Source organism: Rhamphochromis sp. 'chilingali' (genome assembly GCF_963969265.1).
Source record: "Rhamphochromis sp. 'chilingali' genome assembly, chromosome: 1".
Lineage (NCBI taxonomy): Eukaryota > Metazoa > Chordata > Actinopteri > Cichliformes > Cichlidae > Rhamphochromis > Rhamphochromis sp. 'chilingali'.
The window spans coordinates 10,757,048-10,777,993 of NC_137929.1; the positions used below are offsets into that span (position 1 = coordinate 10,757,048).

The following is a 20,946-nucleotide window of genomic DNA, read 5'->3' on the forward strand; positions in this document are numbered from 1 at the left end:
TTTTTCTTGTATAGATCATCTAATTGAGCCTGTAAAGACAACAGGGATTTCTTATCAGCCTCTGACATAAAATGTCTATTACAATAGTTATTTATATTGTAAAGTAATTTACTTTCAAATTCCTTCTATTGTCTACTTTTCATTGTACTAAACATAATTGAAAATTCTTTAACTTTAAATTAAAAAAAAATCCCATCTATGTATGTAATTGCCAATTGTTACATTGTTGTAAATGCTATGGAGGAGCTCTTTAACTATCTTAACATACCCATCATCATTTAACAGATCTGCATTAAATTAAATGCATTAAATATATGAACTGAATGTTTCTTCCAGGCTGTAAAAACATTATTTATCCTCCATTACAGTCCTGCATTCAGAGCATTACTTCTGTTATATTAGTACATGTATTTTTTAGTAACTGCTGTCAGAGTCCCTGTTACTGAGTTAGCTTAGCTAGCAGAGCAGCTAGCAGTTAGAGTATGAACTCTGTAAGCAGTCAGCTCGGTCCTGGACATGGTTACTGACATAAAGCTGCTCTCTGCAGCCATGTTTGACCTGCTGCTTTGTAGGACTACAGTAATGGAGGATTTGGAGGCTGAACTCGGCTCTGTGACACTTTTTGTAGTGAACCGATGAAAGCTGCGTCTCAGATGGATGTTAGTCCAACACATCAGACACGACCTCTGCAGCTCTCAGTTGATGTGCACATGAATGATTTGTGTTTCCTCTGCAGGTGAAGGTAGAAAGTGTGTGTGAGCTGATGTGAATTGAGCAGCATGGATCAGTGTGAGGACAGAGAGGAGGGAGTCCCTCCCTCTAAAAGCACTCTGTGTGGGGAACATGAGAGCCAGACCAAAGCTCAGAGGTGAGATGACCATCTCTAACTGTCCATGACTCTTCTCCATGTCACAGCTCAGCACTCACATCACTGCTCCATCATTATTCACAGGAACCCGCCTGGACCTCCACCCAGCTCTGTGTCCTTACAGAGTGACGCGTCTAAAGATGACTTCATTGATTTTAAAGTCTCTGCTGCAGAGAGGTGAGCTGTTAGTAACAAGAACTCTCTGATTTAAATGATTTTGATGTTTCCTGGTTTCTAAAATGCATCTCTGTAGCAGAGCAGTGTCTCCAAGGACACACAGGCTCAGCTGTAACTGTCAGTTTATCTGGTTTAAGACACATTTGGACTCAATTGGCTGTTTTTAACTATGTATTTTAATCAGAGGTGTAAATTTAGAGCTCACACATCTGGATCCTAAACTATGCTAGAAACAGCTGCTAGCAGTGGGTAGTTTGACTTTGATACGCTGCTCTAGAAAGCAAACAAAGGTTTGTGCAGCTCCTCTTCAGAAAAGTGTTCAGAGAGCAGCTGCTGTGTTAGACAAAGGCTCGTCATGTGAGCCCAGATGTGTGTAACAGCTGGATGAAGGAGAACCATCACAGTCACGTCTCCATCCCGCCTTTATTAATGAACTTCCTGTTGCTTGCAGATGACAGGAACACAAAGTGTTTGTGCCACGTGATGCTGCAGGATTTGTTAACGTGTCCATGATGGTAACATCTCCTCGTCTAACTGCAAACACATGAGTGCTCCTAACAGCAGCTATCACAGCCACACAGGCAGACTGTGTCTCACTGTTGCATTCAGGGACATTTGTTTTCCTGTAAAAAGCTGAACTCTAATCTAAGAGGACTGTTACTGACAGGAAACAGCTGCGTTATCTGCAGTCTGTGTGACCACAGCTGCTTCAATCACTTCATCAGAGAATTGATCATTGAATAAAACATGTTTGTGTCTGCAGAGGTCAGAGGTCACAGTCTGCAGGATCCAGCTGTCCGTCTGTGAGGAGTGATGGGTCCATATATCAACCTCCAAACTTCAGTGGTGAACCTGGACCAACGAGGTCAGAGAACTGTGATGACTCCTTTACATGTTTGTGTTTTCCTGGATAAATATGACCAAAGATTCATTAAAAAGATAAAAATATTAAACTTTGTCCTGTAGCGCTGTGTGGCAGGCAGGATTGGACCCAAACACAACAGGATGAAGTCAAAGAGGCAGCTTTATTTCAGCTGTGAACATGCAAACAGCAGAAATAAGGAAACATAACTGTAGGTTTGCAGTGAATGAAGCCTCAGCTCGACGCTCCACTTTGTCCCTCTTTTCCTTCTCCAAACAGCCACATCAGGAGTCTCTGATGGAGTTTTAAAATATTTAATTACAAATGTCCAAAGATGGGTTCAGGATACCTGAATCCACAATTATTAAAGCTAAAATAGTTCACAGGGTTTGGACTTTGTTAGGTGACGAGAGAACATCAAAGTTCAATTCAATTCAATTCAATTCAATTTTATTTATATAGTGCCAAATCACAACAAAAGTCGCCTCAAGGCGCTTCATAGTGTCGAGGAGGGAAATTATTTTACTGCTATTGTTAAATAATTGTCATTGCATTAATAATATAATCTGCAGCATGGATATTGCATTCCAAGGTTTAAACAGTGTCTCTTTCAGAAAGACTGAGTTGCAGGCTGACAGGAAGTTGTATGCAGAAGTGAAAGCAGGAAGTTATTTTGAGCCGCAGGCTAAGACGAGGCTTTAACAATGTAACAGATAGCTTTAAGAAGGCCTTAAGCAGCTATGACTATTTTATACACAATGCATATCTGTGCTTATTAAAGAGTTGGAGCTCGGTCAATTAATTGGGGGTCGGAAGCTTTGTTCGGCGCGATGTTCGGACAATCTATTGTGCAAGTGACTTGGAGCCATAGAAGGAATCGCAATACATGCTTACAAAACACTTATATCAGGTCATTTTATATTAAGGTTTTAGTAGAGGTTCTTGATTAAAACATTTATTTAGTAGAAGACATACACATAGTCTCAGTGAGCTTCTGGTCTGGTAAAAGGTCAGAAGTGCAACAGGTGAATTGAGAAAGAGCATTTGAGGACGAGACACAGACAGTAGGTGAAGAGGTGACACAAAGAGCATGTGAGGTCAACACACACACACACACACACACTTTAAGTTAGATTTATTTAGAGGAGAGGTTAGTTATGTTTGGCTGTAACTGCAAAATTGTCTTGGTAAAAGAGGAACCGTTTCTTGGTGTCTCGGCAAGAAAGAGGAACAAGACAAGAACTGAAAGGTAGACAGGAAGGGCTAGCCATGAAAATAGAAGATGATTTTCTGGGTGAAAAGTCATGATGATGTTGATCTGATCTATGTATAAAATGTATCTGTGACGCATGAAGGGGCGTCAGTAAACAAACCCTGATGCTATAAAATATCTGTTCATGCTTTGATTAAGTCGAAGACTACTTCCTGTCTGCGTACAGAGTTGTCTTCCCACGCGTGTATTCATTAAAATCATCGTTTGACTTCACCCGGCCGGATCGGTGTGGTTATTCTTCGATCACCTCTTGTACCCTTCCTCAATATTGAATCTTAACATTTGGGGGCTTCGTCCGGTTATTGAGGAGGGAGAGTTGGAGGTTTGGACGGAGAAATCCGGGGTCTTGGGTGGTCTGACGGGCAGACATGAATTCCAGTGGTCTAAGTGAGTGGGCATAAGCCGGCTTATCCAAAAGGTAAGGCACTACCTGTTGAATTATTTCCAAAGTGTGCCAAATTGGACATGATAAAATTTAAGTCTACTCACTGAAGTTACTGGTGGATGTCTGTTTTGATTTTGATGAAAATCTCATGAGTTGAAGCAGTTAGAGTTCTGCTAAGAAGAAATGAAAGTAGTTAAGAGTCTGATAAGAAAAGTTTAAATACTGGGTTGAAGTCCCAAAGAAATTGAGTTAGAGTCTCAAGTAGTTTGGTAGGGAATTGGTTATTGTGTTGGTTAGAGTCCAAATTTGGTCATAAGAGTGGACCTGAGCGGTCATTTTGTGAGTTGGAGTCTCCATTTGACCACTAGGTTGCACCTGCTTCAGTTATACACTTGTTTCGGGTGTTGATTGTTGTTTCAAAGTATTATAAATTATTCTAGAACGGCAGTTCGAGTCTGCTAGGAAGCGCAGAGCCCGGAGGTTACGCTCCCTCCTTGTCGTGGACGCGCGACATTGACCTCTCGGCGAAGAGGGTTAGTTCAGTGTGGTTTAGCTGTGGGGTACAGGGCATCCCGGAATTAAGCTAGGAGTTAGAGTCTCCTTACCGTTTGAAACGGTATCTGCGCTTTTTTGGCCAGCAGAAGTGGACTTCGGGCGTGTAACTTTAACCTAAAACTTCAAAAAGTTTGGGTTGGTTGACGCTTTTAAATTGAGTTAGGGATTTTAGAAATGAGGCCAGAAACAGTTAAAGTCTTGATACTGGTTAATTGATCGGAAAAAACGGTTATGTTAAATTTGTCGAAATTCGATAGGTGTTAAAAGGTTTAAAATCTGTGCAGTTGTAAATATAAGACGTCTCTGTAATAAAAAAGATCTCTGTGGGTCGAGTCAGCAATGCACTGACTGCCTGCTGCTATTCTTAGATGAAGAGTGTGTGTGTGCATGCAAATGAGGCAGCAGATGCAGAGCGCATGAGAGGACTATGCTTTCGGTTTTGTGTGTCATTCAGCTCTATAACTATTGTTTGCAAATGTGGATAAATGTCTGCAATTAAAATGCTGGCTTAGTAAATAATAACATTGTAAATATATGAATGGTGACAGCGTTTCAAAATAGAATATAAGAATTGTTTGTGTTTAAAACCAACGTTTAGGTAAAGAAGATTTAAGGTGGATTTGAAGGCATAAACAAAAAATAAAAGGGTTACAGTCTGCAAGGGTTGTTAATTCATGAGCTGACTGGATGCAGAGTAAGTGGAGTGGTCATCCTGAGAGGATTGAATGATGCTCTAACTCTGTGGTCAAGTCAGACATAGGCTTTAAGCAACCATGAGCCACTAATAAGCGTGACAAATTAATGAGTATGTGTAAATTGAACTTGTTAAATAGCTTTGATAGGAGTAACTCAATGAGCACGCAATAAAGTGGACTTTTTAGGGGCAGTTTATCACTGACACCATAAAAAGCAACTTAATTAGTAGTTCAATAACAAATTGTAAAGATAACCTTTGTTATTTGATAAGAGAGAGAAAATTCAGGTTACATATAGTGAATAAATAAGGAAATGTTAATCTCTGCGTCATTCCACACTGAAATTTCAATTGTAGGGGATCATTTGGAGGTGAATTGTGTAGGACACGGGGAGACAGAAGAATCTCCCCATGAGTTTTCGGTGTGCATAGAAATTGAGGAGGCTGAACTGGAAGCCTGCCTGGGTCGTTGTTTTTGTTTATTTGAGGGTCTGCTGGAAGTTTGTGAAAACGACCACCTTGATATGTGGGAGCCTTCTCGGGCAGCGATTTTTTGTTAAACCTGTGGCAGGCTGTGCAACATGGAGAAAGCTTTGACATAATGTCATAAAGGTGATTTCTTGGTTTTAGACTTATTAGTACGGGACAAGTTGAGGGACCCTTGAGGGTGTGTTGCTGTAAAGTATATAAGGGACGCGCAGCGCCGTTAATGGGTTTACAATAAATGAAAAAACACTAATCCGAGGAACTATTGGAGAGGTAAGTATACGGAGGTGAGCGCGTTGCGCATAAGGGTTGCTGGTGTCATATATTAACACTTTGAGGGCGAATAATTTTGATTGAGTGTCAACGCTTGAGAACGCGAGGACAGCGTCTAAAGTGCTGGGTTAAACTTTGTGTATCACCGAGCAGGGGAAGAGGAGCCAGTGGTTGCGAGAACAGCGAGACGAAGACTGAAACCGAAAGTTAAGCGTGTCTGGGTGACCTAGACCAAGAAGGTGGAGTCGACCAACGCCATTGGAAGAGGTAAGTCTGTGTTTCAGAGAATGGCTGACAGCTCGGGTGCGACACCTAGTAGGAAAAGGGGATGCAAACCTCTGAAGGATCAGCTCGAACAGCTTAAGAAAGCTGTTCGCTTGGCTTCCCCTGGAGTATTAAAATCAGCAGAGAAAGAGTGCCAAGCGATGGAGGTTGAGGTAAGTAAACCTATTACATCCCAACAGAAAGGGCTGGGTGATAAAATACCTCTGAGCTTGGTGTTAAAAACTGAAGGAGAAGTGTATGGACAAATGCATGAGGCCCTACGTGCGTCCATAGAGGCATTAACGGCATTGGAGGTTATAAAGCAGAGAGTAATGCAGGGAGGGCCAGAAGAGGAGAATGAAGACCGTGCGACGTCATCAGAAGAAGAGGACGAGGAGGAGGACGAAGATGGAGGACCTGAGCCCCAACCAAGTACAAGCCTAATTTTGAGGAAAAGAAGTGTGAAGAGAGACCAAGCACAGAGACAGCCCATATTTAAGAGCTCAAAGGGGAAAGGAAAGTTGAGGAAGAGTAGAAGAGTGAGTTTTGAACAAGGAGCTCCTGACCCTGGTTTAAGTCTGCCTCTAATAGCAGGTCCAAAGAACGAACCAGTTTATCGCGCCTATAAGGTGAGAGATTTGGAAGCATTGGTTAAACAACTTCCACCAATAACCAAGGGAGAACATTGGGAAGGAGAAGAATTAGCGCTGGGCGACTTTCGCGCTTTGGCCGGACGTTGTATGCTGGGTGGTGGGTTAGCAGATGTAGAGCAGATAGCTCAAACAACCAGATATGCAAATGACCTGAAATATCATGAGGTGCAGAGTGACTTAGCAGATGCAGTTCGGGAGAAGGACCCAACTCCTAACTCTGGAGCCATTCCAAAAATTATTTGGGATCCCAAAAACACACCCAGAGAGTGTTTAGCTAAAGCAAAGGAACAATGGTTGTTAGGAACAGGAATACATCCGGGGAAGGAGGGTGAAAGTAGAGCGTGGTTTCGTTCGGCAGTGCTGGCAGGGCTGCCCAACCAGGTTGCAGTTGACTTGGAAAAGAACCCAGATTTTGCCGTTGCAGACTCGGTGCAGTGGGAGAGACATGTGACCCACAGACTTCAGCAGGAACAGGATTTGACGAACAAACAAAAGAAAGAGTTAGATGAAGCACAGGCGCAGCTGCTTAGGCTGCAGCTGGGTGAGGCTCGCGAAAAATATAATGCGAAGAAAAAGAACCGAAAGAACTAAATAAGACTATAATGGTGGCAAGGCCTCAGCCCGATCCTGTGCCTGACTGGCCAGATCAGGATCCGGGTCTCTACCCTGATGACCGTTGGCCCGCCAATGCACCAAGGCAGCGTCAACCCGTAGGGAATTGGGGGACCGGTGGACCGCAGAGAGGGCGTGGTGGATCCGTGAGGGGAGGACAAAGGGCTCGGAATCCGGGGAATCCTGGCAGTGTGTCTTGGACTGGCTGTTACAGCTGTGGAGCAGAAGGACACTGGTCCCGAGAATGCCCTGAATCGCAGCGAAATTATCAGAGGCGAGGCTATCAACCCCAGGCACGAGGAGGCCCAAGACAAAGAGTTGCTTACAGGGGAGCACATCAAGCTCCAAACCCGAATGCAGCACCAGCCCCCAGTACCCAGTAGCCGACTGGGGCTGGGAGGGGGAGCAATACTGATGGAGCCCGGAGAAACTGAACAGCGTGGGGACGGCAGAACCTATGCTGTCAATGATGATGATCCAGCATTGACAAAGCTGGGAAAACAGACTTTGAAGCACCAATATGTGGTGTCCTCACAGGTGCCTGGAAAATCTCATGGGCAGGGACCTGCTTGTGAAACTGGGATCACCTTCAAAGACTCAATATTTAGTCCAGAACTCTGAACAACCCACTGCCGAAATCTACTGGGGGAGGCTAGTGGAAGAAGGCATTCTGAGACATTATCAGCTGTGGAAACCCTGGATAATGAGCCTGGCCGTCTATTCCCCCCCGCGAGATCCTTTCCACGTTACACTCTTTTATGATAGGGAAGATAATGATATCTATCGGGAACAGTTCCAGTCTGATCTTGAGGGACAGATGTGGAATGTGCAAACACATAACATTTATGTTGGACCAGAAGGTGTGGCCGCGGCTGTGAAATTTACTGATGAACAACTGCCTTGGTACAATGTGGGAGAGGATTCAGCCCCTCACATTACATTGGCGGTCCACGAGGGTCATGGGCCAAGAGATCTGGGACCAATGGTCAAGCGGGCGCTGGACAACGCATGCTGGCAAAGCACCCAAATTCCAAATGTTTGGTATGCACCAAAATGTAAAATATATCGCATAACTTGTTTGTCCAACGATGCAGTGATCTTAGAACATAAAGAAATCTCCAGAATACATGGCAGGGAAAGAATGGATCATCCTGATGCAGTAGCTGAGCTCTCAAAATTGCCTGGTACTTTGTGGTCCGCAGGGCCCACAGATGTAGGTCTAGCTAACTGTTCGCCTGTCCTGTTCCAGCTGAAGTCTGACATACCATTTAACAGACCATAATAGAAGCACAAAACTGAAGACCAAGAGTGGTTCACATGTATTGACTTAGCGAATGCATTCTTTTGTCTCCCACTGCACGAGTCACTCAGAGACATTTTCTCATTCACATACAGAGGCCGCAAATTTAGGTACACACGCCTACCACAAGGCTTTGCACTCTCACCAGGAATTTTTAATCAGGTGTTGAAAGAGGCATTGTCCCCATGTCAACTGCCAGGGGGCTGTACATTAATACAGTATGTTGATGATCTTCTTATTGCAGCCCCGTCAGCAGCGGCCTGTACGGCAGCATCGCTCGTGGTGTTGAACAAATTGGCGGAGTGTGGCTTCAAAGTGAGCAAAGAAAAACTGCAGTTGGTCCGGCCAGAGGTAACATTCCTGGGCCGGGTGATCGCACACAGATCAGTGGGGTTAATGAACACACACAGAGACCAAATTCTGACACATCCAAAACCAAGAACTGTGAAGGAGTTGCTTTCCTTTCTTGGCTTGACAGGTTACAGCAGGCAGTTCATTCCGAACTATGCGGGTAAAACGGCCCCTTTAAGGGACCTGATCAAGAAAGTTGGTGTTCGAAATCTGAAGGCTGAATTGCCTTGGACGCCGGACACAGAGACAGCGTTCATTTCACTAAAACAGGATTTGTCAAGAGCCACAGATCTGGCCACACCTAACTATGATGAGGCATTTTATCTTGATGTTTCAGAAACAAAGGGAGTTGTGAATGGTGTGTTGTTTCAGAAAAAAGGGGGAGGTAGGGATGTACTTATGTATGTTAGCATAAGATTAAATTCAACAGAAGCAAGGCATCCCACATGCACACAACACGCAGCAGGAGTAGCAAAGATAATTCAGAAAACAGCACATATAGTGAGGGAACACCCACTGAAAGTGCTTACTACACACAGTGTAGTGGCCTATGTGAACTCACAGGCATTCACAATGACTCCATTGACGCAACAAAGGTTCAGCAAAATTTTAGAGGCGCCAAATCTGATATTCACACATGAAGGAATAAATATGGCAGACCTAATGGGGTCAGGAGAACCACATGACTGTATTAAGAAAGCCCAAGTTGAAGGAAAAATCAGGGAAGACCTAAAGGCAGAGCCCATACTTGGAGCTGAGGATTGGTTCACAGATGGATGCTGCCACAGAGATGAAGAAGGATTGAAAGCGGGCTATGCAGTAGTCTGTAGAGTAGGAACTGAGTTTCAGGTGAAAGAAGCAGGAAAAATTGAGGGACAACAGTCGGCCCAGAGAGCTGAAGTGATAGCCCTAACTCGAGCCCTGAGGTTGGCTAAAAACATGAGAGTGAACATCTACACTGACTCAGCATATGCGTTTGGAGCAGCTCATGTGGAACTGGCTCAGTGGAAGAGAGCCGGGTTCAGAACGGCCACTAATGCACCCATCTGTCACAAAAAGGCCCTGGAGGACCCAGACGAGGTAAGTATTATAAAATGCAAAGGCCACTCACAAGCAGACAGTATGGTGGCAAGAGGAAATCAGAAAGCTGACGAAGCCGCAAAGGAAGCAGCGGGCTACAAAGGACAGAGACAACTGGTGCAGGTAACCCCAGAAGAGGAGGTTAGCACTAACAGCATGGAAGAAGTTAGACAGGCTCAGGAGGAGACATCCCCAGAGGAAAAGGGGGTGTGGGAAAACAAAGGAGCCTGGCAAGATGGCGGTTTGTGGAGGGGGCCAGATGGGCGTCCCGCTTTAACGGCCAAAATGGCGGAACAAAAGGTGAATGAGGCTCACGGGCTTGGTCACGTGGGAGTGAAACAGATGGAGAGAAATTTGTGCCGATGGTGGCATCCTGATTTGAGAAGGATGATACTGGAAAAGGCCAGAACGCGCCTAATTTGTGGGGCACACAACCCAAAGCCAGCAGTAAAACCTGAAGCTGGTAAGTTTCTCATGCCAGGAAGGCCAGGAGAAGAGGTCGTGATTGATTATACCGACATGATTGATACAGGCCCAGGTGGGGTGAGGTATTTGTTGGTGTGTGTGGATGTTCTGACTGGATGGCCCGAAGCATAGAGAGGATGAACCTAAATTTGAAAAACAAGTTGGCTAAAATTTGTGCGCAGACAGGGCTAAATTGGGTCGCAGCCCTGCCCATTGCTTTGATGACCATAAGATGTTTATGATGATGTTAACTTTGTATTTCAGGTGCAGTTATAACTATTTTATACATATTGCATTTTGTGCTTTTAAAGGAGTTGTGGCTCAAATTTGTCTCTGGAGGGTCACGAGCCTTTGGCTAGCGCTATGATTAGCCAATCTACTGTGAGGATAATATGAGTTCATGAAGGATTGCACACGCTTACAGACACAGAGTTAAGAAACACACATGACAGTATTGATTCCAGGCAAAAGGCCCTAAATTCATTTAGCTTTTAACTGAACTTAAAGAAGGACCAAAGAGGAAGGAAAGCATATATTTTGGTTAAGTCTGATACATTAGAATTAGAAGGTATTGTTACATTAAAGGGAGCAAAATGAAATAAAAAGGTTATACCAAAACAGGTGATAACATAGGAAATGTGAGGTTTTAAAATGAAGTTAGTGTTAACACATAGGAGTTGTTTCAAGGCAGCATTTAGCTATGATGAAATGTATACAGGAGTAATTGCTTATATGCTTAAACTTAATTGATTAAAGTGGTTGTTTTCTTTTGGAGTAGATTAACTTGCAGCAGCGACAACTTGTGCACAGGATGTTGATGATCAGATAAGGGAAAGTAGAGCGAGCAACCGGACGTGAAAGCAGGGCTTAAAGAGTTCTAAAGGGATGAGTAACGTTGAAGAGTATACATAAATACAAGTCAATAAGTTAAGAAGATAATTAGGATCAGGCTTTTGATTAAAGAGTCCCAGATAGGATAAGTTAGGGAGATGCAAGAAAAGGTGTTTTGTTTCCTTTGCAGAAGATCGATCTCGGCGACCACAGGAGGGGCGAGGATCCTGGAGATCTCGAGGTTCGAGACCACCAGAGAAGGGTCTGCGTGAGGACACAATGTATTGTGACCTCTGGTGTTCCAGAGGTCAAAAGAGGGAGTGTCGAGGAGGGAAATTATTTTACTGCTATTGTTAAATAATTGTCATTGCATTAATAATATAATCTGCAGCATGGATATTGCATTCCAAGGTTTAAACAGTGTCTCTTTCAGAAAGACTGAGTTGCAGGCTGACAGGAAGTTGTATGCAGAAGTGAAAGCAGGAAGTTATTTTGAGCCGCAGGCTAAGACGAGGCTTTAACAATGTAACAGATAGCTTTAAGAAGGCCTTAAGCAGCTATGACTATTTTATACACAATGCATATCTGTGCTTATTAAAGAGTTGGAGCTCGGTCAATTAATTGGGGGTCGGAAGCTTTGTTCGGCGCGATGTTCGGACAATCTATTGTGCAAGTGACTTGGAGCCATAGAAGGAATCGCAATACATGCTTACAAAACACTTATATCAGGTCATTTTATATTAAGGTTTTAGTAGAGGTTCTTGATTAAAACATTTATTTAGTAGAAGACATACACATAGTCTCAGTGAGCTTCTGGTCTGGTAAAAGGTCAGAAGTGCAACAGGTGAATTGAGAAAGAGCATTTGAGGACGAGACACAGACAGTAGGTGAAGAGGTGACACAAAGAGCATGTGAGGTCAACACACACACACACACACACACTTTAAGTTAGATTTATTTAGAGGAGAGGTTAGTTATGTTTGGCTGTAACTGCAAAATTGTCTTGGTAAAAGAGGAACCGTTTCTTGGTGTCTCGGCAAGAAAGAGGAACAAGACAAGAACTGAAAGGTAGACAGGAAGGGCTAGCCATGAAAATAGAAGATGATTTTCTGGGTGAAAAGTCATGATGATGTTGATCTGATCTATGTATAAAATGTATCTGTGACGCATGAAGGGGCGTCAGTAAACAAACCCTGATGCTATAAAATATCTGTTCATGCTTTGATTAAGTCGAAGACTACTTCCTGTCTGCGTACAGAGTTGTCTTCCCACGCGTGTATTCATTAAAATCATCGTTTGACTTCACCCGGCCGGATCGGTGTGGTTATTCTTCGATCACCTCTTGTACCCTTCCTCAATATTGAATCTTAACAATAGATACAGAGAAAAACCCAACAATCATATGACCCCCTATGAGCAAGCACTTTGGCGACAGTGGGAAGGAAAAACTCCCTTTTAACAGGAAGAAACCTCCGGCAGAACCAGGCTCAGGGAGGGGCGGCCATCTGCTGCGACCGGTTGGGGTGAGAGAAGGAAGACAGGATAAAAGACATGCTGTGGAAGAGAGACAGAGGTTAATAACAGGTATGATTCAATGCAGAGAGGTCTATTAATACATAGTGAGTGAGAAAGGTGACTGGAAAAGAAAAACTCAATGCATCATGGGAATCCCCCGGCAGCCTACATCTATTGCAGCATAACTAAGGGAGGATTCAGGGTCACCTGGTCCAGCCCTAACTATATGCTTTAGCAAAAAGGAAAGTTTTAAGCATAATCTTAAAAGTAGAGATAGTGTCTGTCTCCCGAATCCAAACTGGAAGCTGGTTCCACAGAAGAGGGGCCTGAAAACTGAAGGCTCTCCCTCCCATTCTACTTTTAAATACTCTAGGAACAACAAGTAGGCCTGCAGAGCGAGAGCGAAGTGCTCTAATAGGGTGATATGGTACTACAAGGTCATTAAGATAAGATGGGGCCTGATTATTTAAGACCTTGTATGTGAGGAGCAGGATTTTGAATTCAATTCTGGACTTAACAGGAAGCCAATGAAGGGAAGCCAAAACAGGAGAAATCTGCTCTCTCTTTCTAGTCCTTGTCAGGACTCTTGCTGCAGCATTTTGGATTAGTTGAAGGCTTTTCAGCGAGTTTTTTGGACATCCTGATAATAATGAATTACAGTAGTCCAGCCTGGAAGTAATAAATGCATGAACTAGTTTTTCAGCGTCACTCTGAGACAGGATATTTCTAATTTTAGAGATGTTGCGCAAATGGAAGAAAGCAGTCTTACATATTTGTTTAATATGAGCGTTGAAGGACATGTCCTGGTCAAAAATGACTCCAAGGTTCCTCACAGCGTTACTGGAGGCCAAGGTAATGCCATCCAGAATAAGAATCTGGTTAGATACCATATTTCTAAGATTTTCAGGGCCGAGTACAATAACCTCAGTTTTATCTGAATTAAGAAGCAGAAAGTTAGCGGCCATCCAGGTCTTTATGTCTTTAAGACATTCCTGCAGTTTAACTAATTGGTGTGTGTTATCTGGCTTCATGGACAGATAGAGCTGGGTGTCATCAGCATAGCAGTGAAAATGTATGCTATGTCTTCTAATGATGCTGCCTAAGGGAAGCATGTATAATGTAAACAGAATTGGTCCTAGCACTGAACCCTGTGGAACTAAAAGTGTGTTTTATCTTTAAACAGTATTTTTATCACTTCAGTTGCTCTCACAGCCCTGTTTGTTATTTTAGTAAGTAAGTAAAGTTTATTTATTAAGCGCTTTTCATAGACAGGTAGTCACAAAGTGCTGCACACAGAGATTAAAAGAAACAGTACGATAAATAGCAAAATGCACAATATACACAATATAGAGTTTAAATGTAAATTAAAAATATCAAAATGTAAACAGCATTGGTCAACAGAAAGCTTGTTTAAACAGTAAAGTTTTTAACTGTTTTTTAAAGGATTCCACAGAGTCAACCAAACGTAGTTGTAGAGGTAGACTGTTCCACAGCCTTGGTGCCACAGACTGAAAGGCTCCGCCCCCTTTCGTCTTCAGACGTGTTCTGGGAGCAACCAACAAACTCTGAGTCTGTGAGCGGAGACAGCGAGCAGCAGTGTATTTAGTGAGAAGCTTGGATAAATAATCTGGGGCCATTTAGTGCTCTGTACGTTAAAACAATCATTTAAAACGAATTCTAAAATCTATTGGGAGCCAATGTAAAGAACATAAAATAGGAGTGATGTGAGCTCGCTGGGTAGAGCGAGTTAGTAGTCTGGCTGCTGCGTTTTGTACAGCTTGGAGGCGAGAAAGAGATGATTTATCCAAGCTGGTAAACAGGGAATTACAATAATCTAAACGCGATGACACAAATGCATGGACAATTTTTTCCAGTTCAGCTAAGGAGACCATATGTCGCAGTTTAGAAATATTCCTTAAATGAAAGAAACAGGAACGAGACAGAGACTTTACATGTGAGTCAAGGCCCAAAGAAGAGTCAAATATTATTCCAAGATTTCGAATATTTGGCTTAGCAGAAGAACAGAAAGGGGCAACAACTTGACTGATTTTAGAATATAGATCAGGAGGAGCTATGATCATGGTCTCTGTCTTGTTCTAACAAGGTAATTGTTAGAAAGCCAATCAGAGATTTGAGTTAAAGCCTGGACTAGGGTGGACAGCCTATCCAGCTGATGAGGCTTAACCAGAGCTCTTATGTTTCACTCAGTGCTCCCACCAAACACCTTGGAGGACACATTAGTGTGATTTAGATTTCATTGGTGTAAACACCAGTCACACAAGCTAACCCATGGAGGCAGCAGCAGGCTTTGTGTTTGGTAAAGTCTGCTGGCTTAAACTAAGAGAGTTTTGTTTGTTAGCACAAAGAGCTGTCAGCTAAAGCCCCGAATGCACTTTGAATACAGACAGCAAACAGTCAAACTGACCACATCTTTTTCTGCTGATCATCCACAGCAGTACGTTTAGCATTCATGCTAGCAGCAGGCTATGACTGTTAGGGTTGCCAACCGTCCCTTAAAAAACGGAATCGTCCCGTATTTAGAAACAAAAGCACACGTCCCGTATTGAGCTAATAAGGGATGCACTTTGTCCCGTAATACAGTGAGAATCAAAAGTAGTCTATAAATGTTAATGGAATTAACGCTTTGTTTGAAAACATAATTCCCAGCCCCTCTCCTGCTTTGTGACCAATGAGCTGACAGCACACTTATGACAATTCGAGAATGACAATTCAGATTACCGCTCATCTCATTGGTCGAGGAAAGGTCGCTTGCGGAGAAAATACCGGAAGACAACAGATGACCACAACAAGAAGCATGGCCAACAGGGAAACAAACGCCGACACTGCGGTGCAAGTCTCGGACGACAGTACACCTAAAGCTGGGCAGACACTGTGCGATTTTTTCAGTCACGTTATTCAGCTCCTGCTCAAACTGCACGATTGGTTCGCAGGGGTTATAAGTTCGTAGGTCACGATGCAGGTCTCACACTATACCGCCCGATGCTCTGATGCGACCCGAGTGCTCACACTGTGCCTCCATAACATGAAGGTTATGACAGAAAATCTGTCGCTCTCCCTCTCTGTCTTTCACTCACACAGACACACAAACCACCACAATCAACTTTGCTAAATTGCTAATGAAAAACACTGATCAGGCAGCTGTGAATGAGCAGCAGTGTAAATCCAACTATTTTCACGGTTGTTGTGGTCGTGATAATTTTGTGATGCCACATCGAAAAGGCTCGGATGAGCTTTCCAAAGTTCTACAAGTTGTGCCTCCATCGCTTGTGTCCAGATCACACGCTGCACAGCCGTGCTGCTCCGTCTTTTTCACCGACGTTTACGTGTTTGCGCGTGAGCAGTGTGAGCGGCTCACGAGCGATTGATGATCGGGAGCTGCTCGAGGTGTTAATCGCTTCTCGTTACCCCACGTATACTACACGATGCACGATGAAGGCCAAAATCGGGCCGATCACCAAATCGGTCGCACGACTCAAAAATCGTCTCAAAATGGGCCAAAGATCGCACAGTGTGAGCCCAGCATTAGAGCAGCAATGTTTGTTCGCTCAGAGAAAGAAAAAAAGGCTGCAAAAGCACAGGGAGGAATGGGAAAAGGGAAACACCTGGCTGGAAAAGGTCACCATAACACCTATAAAGCGCACTGCACTGTGTGCCGGCGCACTTTTTCCATAGGCATGCTTCTAATGGTGGGCACATGAAGAACATGAGGGGAGTGAAAGCTCGGGGAACCCTTAAACAATTTCTTGTCCACCAGGCCACGGCAGAAGCAGATATGGTATGTAAACACTGGTTTGTTTTTTTAAACCCTCTGGTTAAGGTTAATATGGGCATGTGCAGTGAATATCAGCGCTATGTGGCCAGAAGTGTGATAATATAATTTATTACTGCAAGGATAGATGATTACAACAAATAGATCACTAATACATAAAAGTAATACATAGATGAATAATGATGATGAGTTATGATGCGTAATCATGGGAACAAGCGGGTTTACAAACAGGAGCAGCTGATTAGCTTTAGAAAAGCTGAAATAATACCTCAGCTGAAGCCAATTGTACTAAATACACTATATGTGCACTGTTACAAGAATATTTTTCGTTCTATTGCTTTCTATTAATTTATATAATTTTAAGTTAAGCAGGACAGAGTTCTTTTAAAGAAAGATTTACTTTTATTCTCAAAAGTTAAGCATGACAGGCTTCTGTTTAAGAAAGAGACCTGTTTTACTGTGTTAATGTTGTCATTTTGAGCTAAAAATAGATGGCTAAATGATCATTTGTTTCCCATATGGTCATATCACAAAGAATATGCATCTGCTTAAATCAAATTCAAGTCAAATGGTTAAAAAATAATTTCACACACACAAAAAAGAGCTACCACACTGGGAAGGGTGAAGACAACTAGGTTGCCCGGCCCTGGCCACGAGGTGTCCCTTATTTATTTTTCAGGGAGTTGGCAACCCTAATGACTGTCCACTGAGCACCAACACAGGTAGGAGTGAGCAGTGATGAAGCAGGACTGTGGGCAAGTTTGAGCTACAATCCTATTGGCTTCTCAGTTTCTCCAAAGAAAAGGGGAAAAATTCTTGGTGTTGTGAAGATGTGAGTTGGTCTTGTTGTCGTGGGGCTGGAAGGATGCTGGCAGTGAGAGGCTTTTCATACATACAGTGTTCAGTAACAGAATGAGAAGAAAGCCACTGCACATGAAACAAGGTGCTCGTAGTGTTTGTTTACTGTGGTTGTGCCACAATGTCAGATCAGTTGTAGATTCACATGCAGACTTGTCCAGTGAAACCAATGCAAGTACTGCAGTACAGAGCAAAGACTAAGCAAGCCAGGAGAGCTCTCCAACTTTCTGAAAGTATCAGGATATTTGAGTGATAAGAAAAAGTGGATCGTGCAACAATGTCCCTCAGCACACAAAACAATCAAAGCAGAATAAATATAATGTTTTAGATCAAACACTTACAGGGACCTGAAGAGAGAGAACCAACAAAATGTCATGGCTAACAGAGGAACTCAAGCACAGACTGAGTTCTGACAAACAAAAAGGTGACAGTTTATTTACCAAAGGGGTGAACCACAGTGCTCTATATATGTACAGTGAGTTGGGGAGGGGGTCCAGGGCTCCAGGGAAAAGAGGGAAGGGAGTCCACTCTCACTCCTCTTCAGTCACTCTTGTCCTGCTCTGCACTCACACAGCCACACACGGGAGTCACAGGTAAGCGTCTGTAACCAGGTCCAGGGAAATATACACTCAAAGTAAACACAAAGTTAACCCAGCTGGTGAATTTAGAGAGAGATTTCTTAGCAAAGAACTGAGATCATGAACACAGGAGGGTCAATGTCCCAGCGACAAACTGCTCCATGCCACAGCGTTAAATGGTTACCGGTAAGCCCAGGTGAATCAGCAACAGGTGGTGTAATCATCATAGCTGGGTGGACCAAGAGCGAGAGGCCATTACAAGCTCCACCCAGGCAGGCAAAACCATAGCAGGAGAGAGCAAAACATAAAACCTGAAAAGCCATCATGAGCAAGCCAGAGAGACACAGAGTTTATAGTAGAAGAGAAACCTGCTCATCTTCATCATGTTTGTTTAAATAGAGAAAATCAGAATTCTCTGTGTGTCAGACCACGGCTCTACACGGACACTTCTAAGCTGCTTCAGAGTGAACTGACCCAGATAATCTGCACACAGCGGCTGTAAAACAGTGAAAGTCATAACTGTCTCTCTCTGATGGAAAGCTCTTATTGTGAAGTCAGGAAGTCTGCAGGAAGTGTTGAGTTTGTATTCATCGCTCAGTGTTTAATGAGACAGGCAGACAGGAAGAGCAGCTCATTAGTGTTGATGAAATCAAAGGAACTGTGAGGAACTGCAGTTTGGTCACATCTGGATGTTTTTCACTGACAGTAAATGTTTTTAGTGATAAAGAAATGTGTTCACAGAGAGAGGAGGAGGAAGAGGAGTGGTGTTTGTGAGGAGGAGCAGCTGTCCTGCTGTGCTTTGTGTCAGGACGTCCTGAAGGATCCAGTCTCTACCAGCTGTGGACACTGGTTCTGCAGACAGTGCATCTCCTCATACTGGGACCAGTCTGCTTCATCAGGAGACTCCTCCTGTCCCCAGTGTGGAGAAAGATCCAGAAGCAGAGCTGGACTGCAGACAGCCAGTCAGAGCAGCTGTGTACAAAGTAAGACTGAACATCTGTCTGCTGATGGACTCATTTCTGAAAACTGGACTTCTTGTGTTGTTCAGACATTGAAGACTTTTCTTTCTCTTTAGTCTCATTGTTTTTCTTTCTTTCAGCAGATGTTGGTCTGCAGGAGGTTTTAGATGAACATAAGATCAGTCTGAGGAGGAGATGTGAACGTGTGACTGAAGGAAGTGATGAAACAGGAAGTAGAACCCTCCTCAACAGGATCTACACTGAGCTCTACATCACAGAGGGACAGAGTGAAGAGGTTCATTCCCAACATGAGGTGAGGCAGCTGGAGACAGCTTCCAAGATGGACGCCCTCCATGACGCTCCAATCAGGTGCCAGGACATCTTTAAAGCCTTACCTGACCAACAGAGAATCATCAGAGTGGTTCTGACCAACGGCGTGGCTGGTGTTGGAAAAACCTTCTCAGTGCAGAAGTTCACTCTGGACTGGGCAGAGGGCTTGGAGAACCAACATGTCAGTGTGGTGGTTCTGCTTTCATTCAGGGAGCTGAACCTGATCAGAGATGAGCAGTACAGTCTTCTGGAGCTGCTCCATGTTTTCCATCCAACATTACAGAAGGTCACAGCAGAGAAGCTGGCTGTCTCTCAGCTTTTGTTCATCTTTGACGGCCTGGATGAAAGCAGACTTTCATTGGATTTCACCAACAGGAAGCTGCTGTCTGATGTCACACAGAAGTCATCAGTCAGCCAGCTGCTGACAAACCTCATCCAGGGGAATCTGCTTCCCTCGGCTCTCGTCTGGATAACTTCCCGACCTGCAGCAGCCAATCAGATCCCTCCTACATGCGTTGACAGGCTAACAGAAGTACGAGGCTTCACTGACGCCCAGAAGGAGGAGTACTTCAGGAGGAGATTCAGTGATGAAGAGCTGTCCAGCAGAATCATCTCCCACATGAAGACATCCAGGAGCCTCCACATCATGTGTAGTATCCCAGTCTTCTGCTGGATCACTGCTACAGTTCTGGAGCACATGTTGACTACAGAGCAGAGAGGAGAGCTGCCCAAGACCCTGACTGACATGTACTCACACTTCCTGCTGGTTCAGACAAAGAGGAAGAAGAACAAGTACCATGAGGGACGTGAGACGAGTCCACAGGAGCTGACGGAGGCTGACAGGGAAGTTCTTCTGAAGCTGGGGAGGCTGGCGTTTGAACATCTGGAGAAAGGAAACATCATGTTCTACCAAGAGGACCTGGAGCAGTGTGGTCTGGATGTGACAGAGGCCTCGGTGTACTCAGGAGTTTGTACAGAGATCTTCAAAAGAGAGTGTGTGATCTTCCAGAAACCAGTCTACTGCTTTGTTCATCTGAGCATTCAGGAGTTTCTGGCTGCAGTCTACATGTTCCAATGTCACACCAACAGGAAGACAGAGGTGCTGAAGAACTTCTTTGGGAATAAATATAAAGAGTCCTCTCTGGATGATTTCCTTAAACGAGTCATGTCTAAATCCCTCCAGAGTAAAAATGGCCACCTGGACCTGTTTGTTCGCTTACTTCATGGCCTCTGTCTGGAGTCCAACCAGAGACTCTTAGTAGGTCTGCTGGGTCAGACAGAGATCAGTCCAGAAACCATCCAGAGAGTCATCAACAACCTGAAGAAGATGAAAAGTGATAAAATCTCTCCTGACAGAAGCATCAACATCTTCCACTGTCTGATGGAGATGAACCACCTCTCAGTACATCAGGAGATCCAAGAGTTCCTGAAGTCAGAGAACAGATCAGAGAAGGAACTCTCTGAGATCCAGTGCTCAGCTCTGGCCTTCATGCTGCAGATGTCAGAGGAGGTTCTGGATGAGTTGGACCTGCAGAAGTACAACACATCAAAGCGGGGACGGCAGAGACTGATTCCAGCTGTGAGGAACTGCAGAAAGGCTGGGTGAGTCCAGATGTGATCATTAACATCATTGATCAGTGTAGGTTAGTAGTTTAATGTTGAAAATAAAATCAGATTGTAACCACAAAGTGTTTGTGTCCGTACGCTGCAACCTTCCACACCATTCCTTTATTGTACAGACTCAGCAGCAGCTCCATGGATCCCAAATCCAAGAGTGGAGAACAGAT

At 43.9% G+C, this 20,946-nt stretch overlaps 2 protein-coding genes across 3 annotated transcripts in view; both read left to right on the plus strand.

Annotated features, from left to right (window-relative positions):
• LOC308403394 (NACHT, LRR and PYD domains-containing protein 12-like) overlaps positions 1-20,946 on the plus strand; it is a 1,254,170-nt gene that overhangs the window by 372,089 nt on the left and 861,135 nt on the right. Inside the window, exons 2-5 of the mRNA XM_080892754.1 lie at positions 737-868; positions 953-1,045; positions 1,809-1,910; positions 18,612-18,832. Coding sequence (XP_080748880.1) covers positions 780-868; positions 953-1,045; positions 1,809-1,910; positions 18,612-18,832 — 505 coding nt within the window. The 5' untranslated portion in view covers positions 737-779. The remainder of the gene's footprint in view (positions 1-736; positions 869-952; positions 1,046-1,808; positions 1,911-18,611; positions 18,833-20,946) is intronic.
• Positions 1-20,946, plus strand: part of LOC308403425 (NACHT, LRR and PYD domains-containing protein 12-like) — a 646,283-nt gene that overhangs the window by 365,765 nt on the left and 259,572 nt on the right. The gene's annotated exons all lie outside the window — the stretch shown is intronic.